This window comes from Thamnophis sirtalis, unplaced genomic scaffold (assembly GCF_051295495.1).
Source record: "Thamnophis sirtalis isolate CommonGarterSnake01/CBP01778 unplaced genomic scaffold, rThaSir2_p1.2 scaffold_3, whole genome shotgun sequence".
NCBI lineage: Eukaryota > Metazoa > Chordata > Lepidosauria > Squamata > Natricidae > Thamnophis > Thamnophis sirtalis.
In genome coordinates, this window is record NW_028261383.1 from 28,384,662 (window position 1) to 28,401,704 (window position 17,043).

Here is a 17,043-nt window from a genome sequence, read left to right on the forward strand (position 1 = left end):
ATTCTGGAAGACAGAAAATGATGAACTCAGCCAATGACTTTACTGCAAAGCACAACACTGACTTTTGAATCAGCCAACCGCAACATGTGCCTTGTATCAGCCTTTCCAAGTGGCTTCGGCCTCTGCTGAGGATAATCCAAGCTGGCTAGCTCAAAAATTCTCTGGTCCTATAGAGGTCAAGTATTTTCTGTCCATAGGAAAAGTCAACTGGACTCTAACAAAATATCAGACTTTTGGCAATGATCCCAAAGTAAACACAATTCTTTTTGAAGCATGACTCTCCCAAAGTTCTCTTTAGCAATATTTATTGATATAAAGGATAAAGAGAATTCTAGCAACAGAGCTATTTTGAACAATTTATACCAGATTGATTAGGGCAAAACTAATGATATTGTTTTATTTTGAAGTTTTAATTTAATTTCTAATAATAATATTTCTATCATCTTGTGGATGGGATGATCTTTTCTTTGATGTTGGAGATCAGCTTTGGATCAACCATTAAGCAAAATAAACTTAGGGCCCCAAGGAAACTTTCCCACCCTATCCCTCATGCCGTTAACTGTTTCACAGCTATGCTTAACTCATGCTTAATAACTGTCTTTATCTGAAATGTTTCATTTTAAAATGAAGTGTTTCATTTTAATCAGCAATGTTTAAAAAATGTTTTCTGTGGCATGGTGAGTGGACAAAGTTTCAAGGTTTGGTTTGAAAGTGTCACGTATCACATTTATTTCCGTCTTATGATGTGAGACCTTTAATTCCATGGGAAAATACCATTGTTGGGTTGTATTTAAGGCATCAATCAGTTGGCCTTAATCTATTTTTGATGGATATGCATGCAGCCAGATGATTACAAAACAGCCATTAGAATCTTTATGCATATGGGAATCTATACTTACTGTAATTATCATAATTTCAAGTACAAGGTGATTTTGCATTATTGGTTTATTTAATTTTAGGAGAATTAGTGTGAGGTATTTTTTTTCCTTTTTCTAGTTTTATTAATTTATAATATGACATACAAAATTAATAAAAAAACAAATATTAAGGAAATTAGGGGGGGAAGGGAAGTGAATAGTAGCGGAAAGCAAGGGAAAAAGAAAAAAAGGCATTGACTTCCAACTCATTTGGTGCAGTAAAATAAGGCATTAAAATCTACTCTCAACTTTTTACTTTTTCATAATAATAGAAACTGGCCATTTCTATAACAACAAATCTATCTAATTGGTTAAACGCCAAATCAGTTTCATTTTTTTCCACCTCAAGCACAAAGTCCAGAAGTAGTTTCAGAGTGGAAATAAAAGTATTTGCATTTTTATCTTTGATCAAACCAGTCAATTTAGCCATCTCTGCTAACTCCATCAGTTTTGTAGCTATTCATCCATTGTGGGGCTCAAGGTAAAGTGACCAGATTTGAAGATGGGTAAAGTGGGACACCATTGACTGGGGGTGTCAATCCCCGCCTGCCTCCCCTCGGCTCACCCGGACCAGGTTGCTGATGGCGGCTTGCACAGCATGGCTGCAGGGAGAGCAGCGTCTGAGAGAAGCGGGCAAAAAAAAAATTCCAATGGCTGAGCCGTTTGGCCCGGGACCGAGCCTCCTCCTCGCCGCGCTGCCACCACCAGAACCCCCACCCTGCTCGAGGCCGCTGGATGGCTGTCGCAAAAACATCATGCGTCGGCGCATGCACGCGCAGGAGGGGAGGGAGACTCGCCCCTCGTCGGGCGCTACGAGTGAGCCGAGTGGAGGGAGGGAAACCACTGCCCTCTAAAGGCCACATCGGGAACGGCACTACAGAGAAATAAAAACTTTTTTTAAACGCCGTCCTTTTTAAAATTGATGATTCGGCGTCTTTTCTTTCTTGTGGAAAATCGGGACTTTTTGAACATGCCGTGGGACACGGGACAAATTTTGAAAAACCGGGACTTTCCCGCCAAACGTGGGCTGTCTGGTCACCTTAGCTCAAGGTGACCTTCCATTCCTGGAATGAAGGAAGATATTGGAGTATTTCTGATGCTTTAATCTTCAGAATTTCAGTGTCTTGTTTTCCACAAAAAGTGCAGCCAATTACTGCAAAGAAATGAAGAGCCAACAAGTAGACTGGCTGTTTGAAATCTCTCTGGAAAGGATAGGACATGAGATCACCCACAAGTGCTCTAGACAGCTGCTCCTTATGAAGAAGCCTTAAGAAGATAATCATCTCCAGTGTTTAGAGCTGGCAGACAAATACCGTATTTTTCAGAGTGTAAGACACACCTCTGCCCCCCAAAAGAGGGTGAAAATCTGGGTGCATCTTATACACTGCATACAGCATCTTTGGCCTCCAAAAATCCTGCCCTCTTCACAAAAATGGACATGCAGAGGGTTTGGGAGCCTGCAAAGTGCTCCTGGGTGCTGGGGAAGGCAAAATAAGTGAAAAATGGGCCATTTTTCCAGCCCCCAGGAGCACTCCTAAAGGCTAGGCATGCCCTTTTGGGGGGCAAAAAACAGGCCCGTTTTTCACAAAAAAGGGCTGTTTTTTGCTTCTTTTTGCACTCCCTCCAGCCTCCAGGAGCACTTTGCAGGCCTCTCAAACTCTCTGCATGACCCATTTTTTACAAAAAATGAAGTGCGCACAGGGTTTGGGAGGTCTGCAGAGTGCACAATTACCTCTTCAAAATCTTGGTTTGTCTTATACTCCGGAAAATACAGTAAATAGTCATCTTCTTCAAACCATGGCCAATGCTTTTGAAAGGACATTCCTTTCTGTTTTGCTTACTTATGAAAGTTGCTTGTTAACTGCTTTTCAGTTACAGTATTAGAAACCTTTGGATAGACATATTTGTCAGCCCCAGATCAGTTTCCTTTAATCCTGATTTAAAGAAATTTTAAATACAATTTTCAGTTTTTCTGGAATAACCAACCAAAGGGGGGTTAAAACTTTCTAAAAATCGAAGCTTTTAGCAAAATAAAAATTACAAACTGACTAAGTGTCCAGACAAATTTGAAATAAGGTTTTAGAATTAATTATAGAGTCTTTGATTTTTTTCTTTCTTTTTTTCTCCACCTTCTATTCTTTTGTGAGTCTATACTTTTTAAATATGCATTTTTTTTGGTAATTCTAATATGGTAAAGAAAGAATTACTATTAAGGAGCTGAGGTAGACAAGAGGGAGAGCTTTATTTGTGGTGCAGAAGGGTATGTGGGAAGGACCTTAGGAGACAGGGTGAAGAGAAAGTTGCCAGTTGAGCCTCTCTGAGGAGGCATTCCATAAATGCAACAGTTACAGAACAAATCCTGACTGTTGGAGATTTGTACGACAGCATACATAGCACTCTCCCCATCTCATTTTATTCCACAATAACAACAATTCTGTTGGTTTCAGGTGCAAGAAATCAGGAATCAGGGTTGAGTACAATGAGTACAAGTTTATTCCATGCTGTCTCTAAACAAGAATCTGAACTACTAACGGTCAAGGCAAATTAGTGACAGATATGAATCAACGAAATTCTGTACTAAGGAGGGCTGTGTAGCAGAAAATGAGACAAGACCAGCTCTTTGTCAGAGGGAGAGGTTTATTTGCGCAAAGGTTCAGGAGTGATTGGTCAAGCAAAACCAGAACCTCGAAGGGCAGTTGTTTACAGTCTTTTATACTTTTAGCCAACATATCGATCATCCCAAAGTACCTGGCCTTCCTGTGTCACGTAGACCTCATGCACAATTTCCCAAAACAGAGACAGGACATTCATTACTCATTTACCTCCCCACAGGGGGTATTGGTACCAATATCCTGTTTCATTTGTTTTAGTTAGGTGAAGCAAACAGAACAACTAATCTTAAAGGTAAATCATTCCTTTTTCCCATTCCACATGGTAAAGAAACTTTAATACTCAAATAATCTGTCTAGTTATCTAATTCTCTTTTATTCCCCCCTTTGAAACTCTTCCACCTTTTCAGGAGGAGTTTCACAATTTTCTGTACCCGTTATTCTCTCATATTCCAACATTGCCATCACCTGTGTCACTGCCTCCCTTTTTGCTAATAATGATAGGCTGTTAGTTGTTTTTTTATGAAGATGGGGAGAATGTGGCGATTAAACCTATTAGAGCCACTATAGCTTGCAGACCAGGCAGTTTAGGGAACCATACACCAAATATCTCTTTAAAGTTATATCCACTCCATTTCTGGTGAGCATTATGAGTGAGGTGTCTCATTTCAGTGGTCAATTGTTTAATGACTTTTCATGTTTCATCCATTTGTAAACAACAATTAGAAAGGTTAAATTTTCCACACACACCTCCCTCCTTAGCCAGGATATAATCCAGGGCCAATCTATTTTGGTATACAACTATCCTGAGTTTGTCCGTGGCTCCAGATAATATGTTTAGGGCCTATCTAACCTTTTACCAGCCAGATCCAACACCGCTTGTAATCAGATAATTCTGTTTAACATATAGATAGGTGTCCGTTATCCATATGACCCATCCTCTGCCCAAGTAACTCGCCCATAGGTACACACTATTCTTTCCGAGTCCCAAACATCAGTCTTTTCATACTTGACCAACTCTTTACAGGGGAAATTGGAAAATGCTGTTTCCATGTCCCTTCTATGCCTTTGCAGGCCTACCGGGTCATAAACGGAGACTCCCAGTACCTGCCTGAACTGGATGGGTAATAGGAAGAAGGAAGGCTGGATCCACCCAAGAACACAGGATCCTGACCAATTCTCTGGTAATCTCTCATATGCAAGGTTGCCACCTATCCAATACATATTACCTGGGGCAATCCACACTTCTTTACTACCCAGATAATGAAGTATGGTGGTATTAAAGTTTTCAGGCTCTGTTCCATTATTGGGTGATGTCCAGAATTTATATTCCTAATCCCAGAGCCCTAAACATATGAGGTCTCCCACCGGTACACTCTGGTTTCTTGTAAAATAGTTCCTTCCCACTAAGTTGGTTGACAGAGTCCAGATAATACCAGCAAAGTGAGTTCTGGCTGTGATGTTTCTTGCTCTAAACATATTATTGAATATCTGTGGGCTAGCTTCTAAGACTTCCCATGGCGACTGTTCTCCCATTTTCGTACCACCGCACCAGTGGTGGGTTTCAAAAATTGTTTGAATCTACTCTGTGGGTGTGGCCTCCTTTGTGGGAGTGGTTTGCTGCCCATGTGACCGGATGGGAGTGGCTTACTGCCCATGTGACCGGATATGAAGATGCTGACGACACTTGTCAGAACCACCTTAAATTACCTCACACACAGCACTGGCATGCATAAGAATATGATGTAAACTTGTTTTTTAAAAGGCATCTTTGGTTTGCGTTAAAACAACTTCAACACACACAATGTTCTGATTGCACCACAAACGCAGTAGTCATCCTTACCTTTCACAGAGGCACTGAGTTTTATAAATATGAGCATGATAGTGTAGAATAATCATATCCAAGGACCAGTGGTGGGTTTCAAAATTTTTTGGAACCTCTTCTGCAGGTGTGGCCTGCTTTCCGGGTCCACTGGTGGAACCTCTTCTAACCGGTTCGGTAGATTTGACGAACCGGTTCTACCGAATAGGTGCAAACTGGTAGGAACCCACCTCTGCACCGCACACAAAACAGTTTTTTTCCGTAAGAATTTTTTTCTTTTTCTGCCAATTGTACAAACATATTTACAACTCTCTTGGGGAATTCAGGCAATTCTAAGTCTTTATATTCCTGGTATTATGACTAAATATACTTTTGTGTATTTGTTTTAGTTTCTTTCCATCAATACTAGCCAACCTTATGGATCTTTTCCTTTTCTATCTATTCCAATTCCAAATTATTTATAATGTGGTCCATTTTCCAGTGATTAATTGGTGTATAAACACCTGACACCCAACACACAAAACACAATCGATACAATGAGAAGAACAACAACAATATCCACAAGTACAATTACAAAACCAAGATATCCGGGAGGGCACGCAATGGAATTTGTTCAATCATAGTTTTCGGCAATTGAGGGAAGAGCATAGGCAACCACTCTGCTCTACATAACACAAAAATTAGTCCGAGTGCAAATATTGCCCTTCCTATTGGTAGCATGATTGTCCACCAGTCCATTAAGTCCATTGAAACTTCGGCTTCAGTGGGTCTCCTTGGTGAGACTCCACCTTCCATTCCTTTAGTGCTGGCACAGGCTCTCTCATTCAGAAGTAATGAGTCCCTTTGTCAGCAGTTCGAAATGCAGTCTCAGTAGTTTACAGGACAATTAAAGGATCTTCCCAAATTGGAGTTTGTTTTCCATCTCTCCAGGTCTTTATCAGCACCCACAGTCCTGCTTTTACCTGGTGCACTACAAAGTTCAAGGGTGGCGTTTTGCACATGAATGCCTTTCTGTCTTAAGAAAGAAAAACATCTGGACAGTTCCTGTACATATTTTCTAAACATTTTGTCTTTTAATTCAATGTTTGGTAGACCTTCTCTCCCCATATTTGGTATTCCAAATAACATTTTAAATGGTGATATTCCCACTTCTTTCCTCTGGGTACGATATGTTCCAAGAAAATTCTAACAGTAGTTTTTGCATTGGCATTTCCCCCCATCGAGTCAAATGATCCACAATAACCAACAAATATTTCATCCTTCCCATCCTATTCTTCATCCTCATCCATCAGTAAATATACTTGCTGTTCTCTTTCTATTTCCTTTTGTGGACTGTTTCTAGAAAAATGTCCATCCTTTCCACATCTAAAACACTGAGTTCTTCTACTTCGTCCTGCCCACATTGCTCTTCCCCTGCCTTGCCACCTTCCTCTCCATTATCCTCAATTTCCAAAGTCCCTTCTCTGTCTTTTCTGCTCTCCTAACCTCTTATCCATCATTACTCCTACAACTGACAACAACACTTTCTTATCCTCTCTTCTATCTTGCCATCTCTATTCCCATATACTTTCTGAGCTTCTGTCACAATTTCCATTCCACATTTCCCATCTTTTAGATTTTTTTCTAAAAGGGCAACAACTTGTGATGCCCCAACAAAGCATTCAAAATGCATTCAAATATAAAGACAGTTAAGGAAGGGGAAAAATAGGGGTAAGAAAAGCAGCTTCAAAAATGAAACAAACAATCTAAATGGAGTACTTTGGGGCCATGCTCTGAAATATATTTGGATCAAACTTTTGTGTCAGTTCTCTACTTTTAGCAAAATGTAGTTAAGTTCAGATTCCATTCAGATGAAAGCAAATTCTCATTAAGTAGGTTAAAACACGTACAAATGCAAACAAAATCTTTCAAAATCATTTCTTTTTATATAGGTTTAGTTTAACATCTTAAACCTCAAAACTTTCCCAGAAATAACAAAATTAAAATTATATTCAGAGCAGAAAAGAAAATATTAGAAAACCAAAACAATGAAAGACAAAGCTACATGAGCAGTCCACCCAGTAGCCCCTCCTTTCTCAGACAGAAGGTAAAGAGAAAAAAAAATTGTTAAAGGGAGCAGAAAAGCCAAGCCGCACTTCCCCACTTTCCTGATACTTGCTCTTTAAAGAAAAAAAATCCTTAAGTTAACAGCCAACTTAAAATGGATTAGCTCAGGGTTTAATGATTCATTGACAAAGAGGGGGAATGGGCAGGAAGCTGCAGGCAGTTATTCTGCCTTTTAAAACATGTTTCTTTCTCGTCACATCCAGAGAAATATTCTGCCTTTTCAACATTTCCTAGGATATTCCAGGGAGACTCAATGCTTCTGATGGAAAGACATTGAGACAGCAGAAGGATCCCTTCAGTGGCTCCCAGAGAGCTTTCTACCATGAAGGTCCAGCAATCAGAGCACAATTTCTGGAAAGAAATTTACAGTATCCAATTTTCCATGCCAATTAATATCAAATATCTCTTCTGTGAGCTTCTAGACAGGTTTCAAGGAATCAGAAATTCCAAAATTCTTCACAGCCATGCTTTCCCTTTAAGTTACAGGCTAACCATTTTGAAGGATGGTTCTTGAATCTGTCCTAGCTCTTATTTTAGTGAGGCCAAATTGAGTTTAGCTAATGTGCAATCCAGGCTATAACGGCTTCACAGTATTCCACACGGGGGCTCCCTTTGTTAAGGGGGAAAATCCAATATTGGAGATTACATTTGGTCTGGACATTTCTCTCCCTATAAATAAATACCTGGGCAACGCCGGGTTATCAGCTAGTACTAAATAAAATATGCCCATGAGGCCTTGTACAGGCTGAATACCTTTTGATTTTGCTTATTTTCTGGAGGAAATATATAATAAGAATAATGCCTCTGAAATTTAGTAGTTAAACATTAGGAAGGAGAAATTTGTACACCACAAAATTGGCTTACGGTAATTATATGTGACTTGTCTGGCCTGTTGAGCTATGACAACTAAGCTATATCTTATCCGTTTTTCTATATAGAATACGTACCTCCTCAGATGCATGGAGGGAGATCCTGTTGGTCTGGCCCAGAACCAGAGAGAGAGAAGAGACAAAGTCATGGGAGAAATGAGGATAGACAATAAGAACTATGAAGGTTATTTTAGAAGGGAGTAGGATAAGGTGACCAGACGTCCCACTTTCAGTGCGACAGGCACGCTTTTGTACAATTTGTCCCGCGCCCCGCCCAGTTTTCAAAAAGTCCCGCTCCCCAGCCCATCAGCTGTCGCTCACTCCCCCGCCCATCCACACGCTTTCAGTGGGATGCAGGCTGGGAGGAATCCCTCCTGTCCTCCCAGCTCCCTTTCGCCCACAGCAGAGATCGGGCGGGCCAGAGGAAGCACTTTAATCAGTGGGATGCGTGCAGGGAGGAGAGGAGATATTTGTCCCTGCGCACAGCCCACTGATTAAAATACTTGCTTTCGCTCGCCCGAGCTCTGATGCCAGCGAAAGAAAAGTCCTTTCTGCCTGAATCCCACCTGAGCTCTGATGCGGGCATCTGTGGGGTGCGTGCAGGGAGGAGAAGAGAGAATCCTCCCAGCACGCACCCCACTGATTAAAGCGCTTTCAGTGGGATGCATGCAGGGAGGAATCCCTCCTGTCCTCCCAGCTCCCTTTCGCCCACAGCAGAGATCGGGCGGGCCAGAGGAAGCACTTTAATCAGTGGGATGCGTGCAGGGAAGAGAGGAGATATATTTGTCCCTGCGCGCAGCTCACTGATTAAAATACTTACTTTCGCTCACCCGAGCTCTGATGCCGGTGAAAGAAAAGTCCTTTCCGCCTGAATCCCGCCCGAGCTCTGATGCGGGCATCAGTGGGGTGCGTGCAGGGAGGAGAGGAGAGATTCCTTTCTGCATAAGCCCCGCCTCTTCTTTAGAAGAGCCGGAAGCATTAGGGGAGGGGGCTTTGCAAATCCCCCCTCCCCTGAAGCCCCGCGCCTGCTTACAGCAGCTCCAGATCGCCAGTGGCATCGGACTCCAGCTCCCATCCCAGCCCTCTGCACAGGGTGACACTTGCAAAGGAGAGATGCGAGAGGCACTGGGATTGGTTAGAATCGGATGAAGCTTGGCTTTGGAAAGGTTGGGGGGGGGGGAACAAGCGAAAGTGAAAGCCCCATAGAGTGACGCCACCAAGAAGAGTTTTGCAGTGTTCCACGGCCCTCCCCCCTCGGGAAAGGAGGGTTGGGATCACAGGCACCTGACTCTATTCGCTTTGGGTGTGCATCATAATGTTGTAAGCCGCCCGGCGTTATCTATGTGTGAGGTGGGCTGCCCTATGCATTTGCGTGTGTGTGTGGGAGAGAGAGAGAGTGAAAAAGAGATGGAGAAATAATTATATTAATTAGATAGATCAGTGTTTCTCCACCTTGGAGACTTGAAAGTGTGTGGACTTCAATTCCCAGAATTCTGGGAGTTGAAGTCCACATACTTTCAAGTCTTCAAGGTGGAGAAATACTGAGATAGATGATACTGAGATGAGGGAGGGAGAGAGAGAGAGAGGGAGGGAGGGAGGGAGGGAGAGAGAGAGAGAGAGAGAGAGAGAGAGAGAGAGAGAGAGAGAGATGCCATAACTAGATAGACAGATAGGCAGGCAGATAGACGGATGGATAGAGAGAAAGAGAGAGAGATAGGTAGGCAGGCAGATAGACGGACGGAGAGAGAGAGAGGGAGAGAGGGAGAGGGATACCATAACTAGATAGACAGACAGAAGGAGAGAGAGAGAGACAGAGAGATATCATAATTAGATAGACAGATAGGCAGGCAGATAGACAGACAGACGGATGGATGGATAGAGAGAGAGAGGATATGTATAATTGAGGTGACCAGACGTCCCTAGCGAGGCCGCGAGCTGGCACTAACCGCTGCGGCCTAGCTTCCTCCCCCCCCGGTCAATGGTGTCCCTCTTTACCAATCTAAAAATCTGGTCACCTTAGAGTAGGAAGAGAGAAAAGGTGGAGAATATCTTGATATGCATGTGTGGAGCAGTTGTTTCTCCGTTGGAGAAGAAAAGTAGATGGTGGTTTCTCTGAAGGAAGAGAAGCAAACTCCTAGAAGATGATATTTTCATCCAAGATGGGACACAGGGAAAAAGTGGCTATGGACAGAAGGTCTTTAATAAAGCCCTAGGCTCTGGGAAGGAATTGGCAGAAGCCTCCCAAGAGAGATTCTTCTCCCAATAGAGACGCAGAGGAGGACCAGCTAAGCAGATCCAAAGAAAGTTAGATGAGCAACGCTGAGCACGCACATTTGTAAATCCAGCATGTTCCTCCCTTTTACTCTTTCTCGATAATCCTGGAAATGGGGGATGAAGATGTAGTGAAGGGTGGGGAGGAAATGAAGCATTCAGGAGGAGAGCTTGAGGGGAATAGTCACTAGGATAGAGACTGTTGGAAGAAATGTCCATCTGGGTTCAGCTGCAAGTGGGAAGAAAGACACTGGAAACATGGAGAGTGCATGGAAATATGGTTTAATGGTGGACAGGACCACATGGGTTTTTGGTCCTGGGCAAAGAAAAAGCACCTAGGTGGGAGAGATAGATAGATTTATGCCCTCTCTTGAGCCGTGCCTTGGCGTTTCCTGTTCCTGTGGCAAGAAATGCATCTTGATTGATTGTCAGACTCCCATGGGGCCATACAGGGGTAACTTTGTAGTGTCTTGAGTCCCAAGCTTGGTCGAATCTTGCTGGGTGATGTAATCTCCCCAGGTGCCATGTGGTGGGTGCTGTTGGGTAGAAGGCTAATCCTACCTTTGTTGGATCTTGGGTGAGGACATTTGCCTATGAATAGACCTATCTATAGATAGATTATAGATCTATCTATAATAGATCTCTTAAGTGAGGACATCTGCTGTGGGCTTTTGTGGAGGATGGGGGCTATTAAGAGTGAACTTGCTTCCTGCCTAAAAGACATGTTTCTCCATTTCTCATCCAGGGAAATATAATATTCTGCCTTTTTAATATTTCCTAGGATATTTTATTCTTCTAGGAGAGGGGTGGGTGCTAACTTCCTATAAGACCTAAGAAGAAACCTGAACCTGGGTAGATGTCAGGATTTTGTTGTTAATATCTATCGTAAATAGTTTTGCTGGACACAGTAAAGAAGGTTCCATAAAAATCTAATTACCCCTTCCAGTCCTAAAAAGAACCCAGTCATACCATGGCAGATGGGAATAATGGGCCTTCTGATGTCATACCAAGCTTCCCGTTTTTGTCAGGATTTCCACATAAGAGAAATGGTGGAGGATCTATTTGAGCCCGGAGGGGAAAGCAGGACACATCCTATGAAGACCTTCCCACCCTCCCACTGGTTACCTTCCAAACAGGCTTGAAATGATTGTGCTGTTCCATTCTTCTCTTTAAGCGCTCCACCTTTCTCGAGATGGTCTCCAGGTGAAGGGTTTTTCTCCATGACAGCCTGCCTCATCCTCTTTCCTGGGATGTCGGCATCGGTGAAATCACTTGATGCAATGCCTTCCGATTCACGGTTGGGAGAAAACCCGTTCACAAGTCCCATGCAGAAAAGCAAAGGGAGCTCTCTGGCCAACAGCATAGTTTGTGGCTCGGCTTGGGTAGGCTGGACAAAAACTAAACAAAAAAGTTTCCCCCCACGTCTGCCTCACAACCTCTGCCTGCCTGCCTGCCTTGGCTGTGGGAATTTAACAGCTGAAGTTATGGAGGGGGGGGGAGAAAATGAGCAGCTGCCAGTTGTTCATCTTCTTTTTTTTTCCTCTTCATATTGAATCTGCCTCTCTAATGAAGTCAGCATCGTAACCCACCCACCCACCCACCCCGCTGCAAAGAGGAACATTGCAAATAGAGTTTCTGACCAGTTGCCAGACTGGTATTTGCTGAAACTCCATGGGTTGCAGTGGGGGAGTATGTGAGTCCTGTTTGTTTAGAAAGGCGTTTCGCAATCTTGGCAACTTTAAAGATGTGCGTACTTCAGCTTTGACATTAAAAACCTTTCACTGTGGATTTGCTTTTGAAAGCATTGTGTCTCGGAGATCTTGTCACTTTCTAAGTGTTTCTGGCACAAGAGCACAATGCAGCCTTCTGATAACAGAATAGTAGAATAACAGAGTTGGAAGGGACCTTGGAGGTCTTCTAGTCCAACCCCCTGCTTAGGTAGGAAACCCTACACCACTTCAGACAAATGGATGTCCAATCTCTTCTTAAAAACCTCCCCTGTTGGAGCACCCACAACTTCTGGAGGCAAGCCCTTCCACTGGTTAATTGTTCTCACTGTGAGGATATTTTTCCTTAGTTCTAAGTTGGTTCTCCCCTTGATTACTTTCCATCCATTGCTTCTCATTCTGCCTTCAGGTGCTAATGAGAAGAGATGGACCCCTTTAGATTCACCCTTTTAGACTGTAGAATTCTAGATGGTCATAAGAATGTCACTAGCTCTACAAGTGATGCTGTTGAGGATTTTAGCCAGGGCCTGGAGTCTGTGAGGGTCTGGATGGGAGGGAGCAAATTACAACTCACCCTGGCAAGATGAAGTAAGTCTGGGTCTTTGGGTCCCCTGGATCTGGTGATTTCCCCCCCTCCTATCTTTACCTTTTATGGGATAACAACCCCCAGACCGAGCTGGTGTGTAATTGTGGTGACCCAGGACAAGGCATGGAGACAACACAGCAAGTGGATTGTTCAAACTCCCCTTTATTGCTCCAACTTTCCCTAAAACGCTCCCACATTTACGGCAAGTCCACAACAAAGCACTCTCTCTCTCTTACACACACACACAGCAGCCTCTGGTCCAGCAAAATGCTATTAGCACAAAGTTTCAAAGCACGAAGTCCAGTGAGGCAAAAGAACAAGGCAATGAGTCCATGAAGCAAAGGAGCAAAATATTTTCTAAAGAGAGTAAAAAAATTAAATAAAGACTCTCAACAGACATAGGTGCTTCTGAAGTTAGTTTTATTGGGCTCCACCAGAGAGATGGGCCAAGGGTACTACCATTTGGCTGATTATGATCCCAGGGTAAGGGACATCCAGGGACCAGAAATAAGATCCATTTTGCGTCAGGGCATTCCTTCAATGTACACCATCTCTATGGAGTAAAAGTGAACAAAGGAATTGACGTGAGAAATGCAAGCTATTTTTTCAGCATCTCCCTTTCCCAAATCTTACCATAAGACTATCAGAAAAAGTAGCAGCCCTGGCTTTCTGGTTAACAACTTTTATTGTTTTTTTAAAAAAAATGTTGTTTACTTGAAGACATGGTTGGCTGGGGAATTCTGGGAGTTGAAGCCCAAATATCTTAAAGTTGCTAAGGTTGAGAGATATAAGGCTGAACTTCAGCAGGTGTACTTTGAATTCTAGTGCTGAGAAGGGCCAATGGGAGAAGATGCACCTGTTGAATTTGCATTGGCCACGAGCTGTTCAAGAGAAAGTCTATTGCTTTGTGGGCTCTTAATCCTGTTTCTTTGTCATCAGTAACTCTCTGCTTGGTGGGCTGTTGCGACGACAAACAAAAGCTACAATGTGGTTGCAGATGGCATTGTGTTGCATTCTCCTTAGGAGAGCTCACAAAGTCTATTCTGCTGGATCTACATTTTTCTGCATGTGATATTGCAAAGTGCATAGAAAATAGGCGGTGCTTGTGCTGTGATGTTGTCACACTGCTAGTGTTATTTTTTCATTATCCCCTGGATCCATCTTAATTCTCTGTGGTATAAGCAACTGGGCGGGAGACATAGAGGGAAAATGCCACCAGGCTTTCAAGATTCCTTATTTGCTGTGCCCTGTATTATAGTTTTTCTCAAGCTCAGCAAGATTGCTCAGGGAATTCTGGGAATTGAAGTCCACCCATTTTAAAGTTGCCGAGGTTGAAAAACATTGCTCTGTATCAATAAAATGGGCTCCAGGATGTCTGGTGTAGTCAATTCCTTCACCTGGTCTAACTTAAGGGACTGACAGGACTACGTCTTCCAGATTCATAGCTGACATTATTTTCCATTTTTTAAAATTGCTGTTGTTACTTACACTTAGTGTTCCAAATAATTCTGACTGGATTCAGTACTTTGGGGTATTAGATCCTTCCTAAAGTCTGGGACCTCTGATTCCCACAGAATTGAAATTTGGCAACTTTTATAAAAGAATTTTATGACATAAAAATGACCATAAAGCATTTTATGACAAATTACAAAATGTCATGAAAGTTTTCAAATAGTCAACAGCTGAGGTTTGAATGCACTACACAAGAGGGGGTCCCCACCCACGGCAGGCCGGTACCAATCCATAGACCATTAGGAATCAGGTTGCGCACGCAAGTGAAGCTTCATCTGCGTCTGTGCGAGGTCTAGATAGTGTGTGAAACCACACACACACCATCAGTCCATGGAAAAATTGTTTCCCACAGAACTGGTTCCTTTTGTGCCCCAAAGATTAGGGCCCACTGTTATACAGTTCAAAACTGGCTATTTTCAAGGTAGATACATTCCTAAATTTTTAAGAACATTTGTAGCGAAGGCAGCAGTGCAGTTAGTAGCTCTGCTGTCAAGTGCCAGGGAATTCAGAAAATCCAGCCAGTTCAAATAAATATCAAGGTTTATTGCTCACTACAAGAATCTGAACTACTAATGGTCAAAGCAAATTGGCGGTAGATAAGAGTCAAAGGAATTCAAGGTGAGCTGGATTTAGATCTCTTATGGTCACGAAGGGATTCAGGACCAATGACATGTTTGACCCTCCCTCGGGCTCAGTCGAGTTATCTCCTACATCTGCCATTGTTGACTGCATTGAAGAAGAATCTGGTAAGAAAACCTCTCTTATTTATGACCCAGGCTCTTGGGTTGCCTGGTTTTGACTAAAGAGAAAGATAAAGTGCTCTAATGAATGGGTTGGCAGCTTCAGCTGCTTAACTCACTAGCTTGGAGGAGGCTTAGAGTTTCTGTGGTCCATCGTGAAACTGCTCGTGTTCCCATCCTCATCACTGATCAAAGCTTCTGCAAAAGGATTGCAGCAGGTTGACCTACGGAGGAGAGCAAAACAAGAAAAAATGAAATTAAAAAATATTTAATACATGCTCTGTCCTAAATATTAGCTAATTTTAAACGTAAAATTAGCTAATATTAATAGCAGCACATTCTGTCTGCTTTAGCAACAATTTTTTTTTGCTAGTTCTTACCTAATATAGATCTGGCTAAAATTCTACGTGTTTTGTAATTTGGGGAGTTTCAAATTAATAAAAGCAATATTCTAATTTTGGATTATTTTCACCTGGGAAAAAGATATAGCTGAGTGTTAAATCAATAAAGGCAACCATCTCTTTGCATCTTTGTTTTCTATTTTTGCTGGAAATTTTGTGAACTCCAGAGGGCACTCTTAGTTTATTTCAGAATAATTAGAAGCCTGCTGATTTTCACAAATATCCAGGAAGAAGCACACAACCAGCATGTAAACTGTTATAAATGATTAATTATTTGGCTTCCTCTTTAAACATAATAAGAAGCTCAGCCAATAATAAAGACTGTCGGTAGTGGTCAGAGCTATTGTGCACTGAAGAGTGAATATTGCACATTCGTAAGGCAGGCAAGGGACGAAACGAGCTTTGGGATGTTACATTGTAAAAGTCCAGGGCAGAGAAGGAGAAAGCTGAGATTTACTTGCACTTACATTTACAGGTAGTCCTTAATCTATGTCCACACCTGAGACCAAAATTTCTGTTGTTAAGCAACGCGATTGTTAAATGAGTCATGCCCAATTTTACAATCTTTTTGCACAATGGTTTTTAAGTGAACCACTTCAGTTAAGTGAATCAGGTGGTCTTTAAGTGAATTTCCTATTGATTTTCCTTGTCGGTAGCCGTCTGGGAAGGTTGTAAATGGTTATCATATTAATTCAGGATGCTACAACCATTGTAAATACAAGCTGGGTACCAAGCAATCAATTTTTGATCATGTGACCATGGGGTTGCTTCATCGTTTTGAAGTGTGAGGAAGTTACATTTTTCAGTGCTGTTGCAACTTTGAATAGTCACTAAATGATTGGTTGTAAATCGAGAACTACCTGTGGTTTTATCTTATCTTTATTATTATTACTTTTATAAATAACTCAAAGTAAAGATACCTAATACTCCTTCCTTCTCTTTTCCCCATAACAACAATAGGGTTGGACATCACAACAGCTATGTTGGACAGAGAGAGAAGGACTAGCTCAAAGTTATTTAGCTGGCTTTCATGCCTAAGGTGGAGCTAGAACTCACAGTCTCCTTGTCTCTAACTTGGTTCCTTAGTATTAGAAATTCTGCTTATATACAGCATCACAGAGCAAACAACGAGTAAACAAAGACTACTGGCTGAATACTACTGTAGTGGTTGCATACAAATATATTCCAAAAATGAATTCCAACACTTAGCTACTAAACCAATCTGGCCCTCAATTGTTCTCCTTCAGCTCCAGATTAAAGGAAAACAAAAGGAAGGCCAAGTAAAATTGAATTGGAAAGATTTAAGTTTCAAGTTTAAGGTTTAAAAGCATAGGTTTAAAACTGCGGGAAACTTAGTTTTTGTTTTCAGGGTGGGATGCAATCATTTTAATTTTCTCTGCATTATTTTAAGGAGTCACTGCTAAAAACTAACTGGAGTGGTGTGGTGTCCTAGAGGTAAGGATGCTTGCCGCCCACTCAAAGG

The 17,043-nt window shown here is 42.1% G+C and overlaps 1 protein-coding gene across 2 annotated transcripts in view; it reads right to left on the bottom strand.

The window, feature by feature from the left end:
• Positions 1–13,310: 13,310 nt before the first annotated feature.
• The window catches only part of LOC148047739 (von Willebrand factor A domain-containing protein 7-like), a 41,630-nt gene continuing 37,897 nt past the window's right edge, over positions 13,311–17,043 (bottom strand). The window contains exons 17-18 of one of the 2 annotated variants that reach the window (XM_087708473.1): positions 15,279–15,383; positions 13,311–13,460 (exon numbers count right to left, since the gene is read on the bottom strand). In XM_087708473.1, coding sequence (XP_087564599.1) covers position 13,460; positions 15,279–15,383 — 106 coding nt within the window. In that variant the 3' untranslated portion in view covers positions 13,311–13,459. Of the gene's footprint in view, positions 13,461–15,277; positions 15,384–17,043 lie in introns of those variants that run through there. The other variant, XM_087708474.1, reaches the window with a different exon arrangement.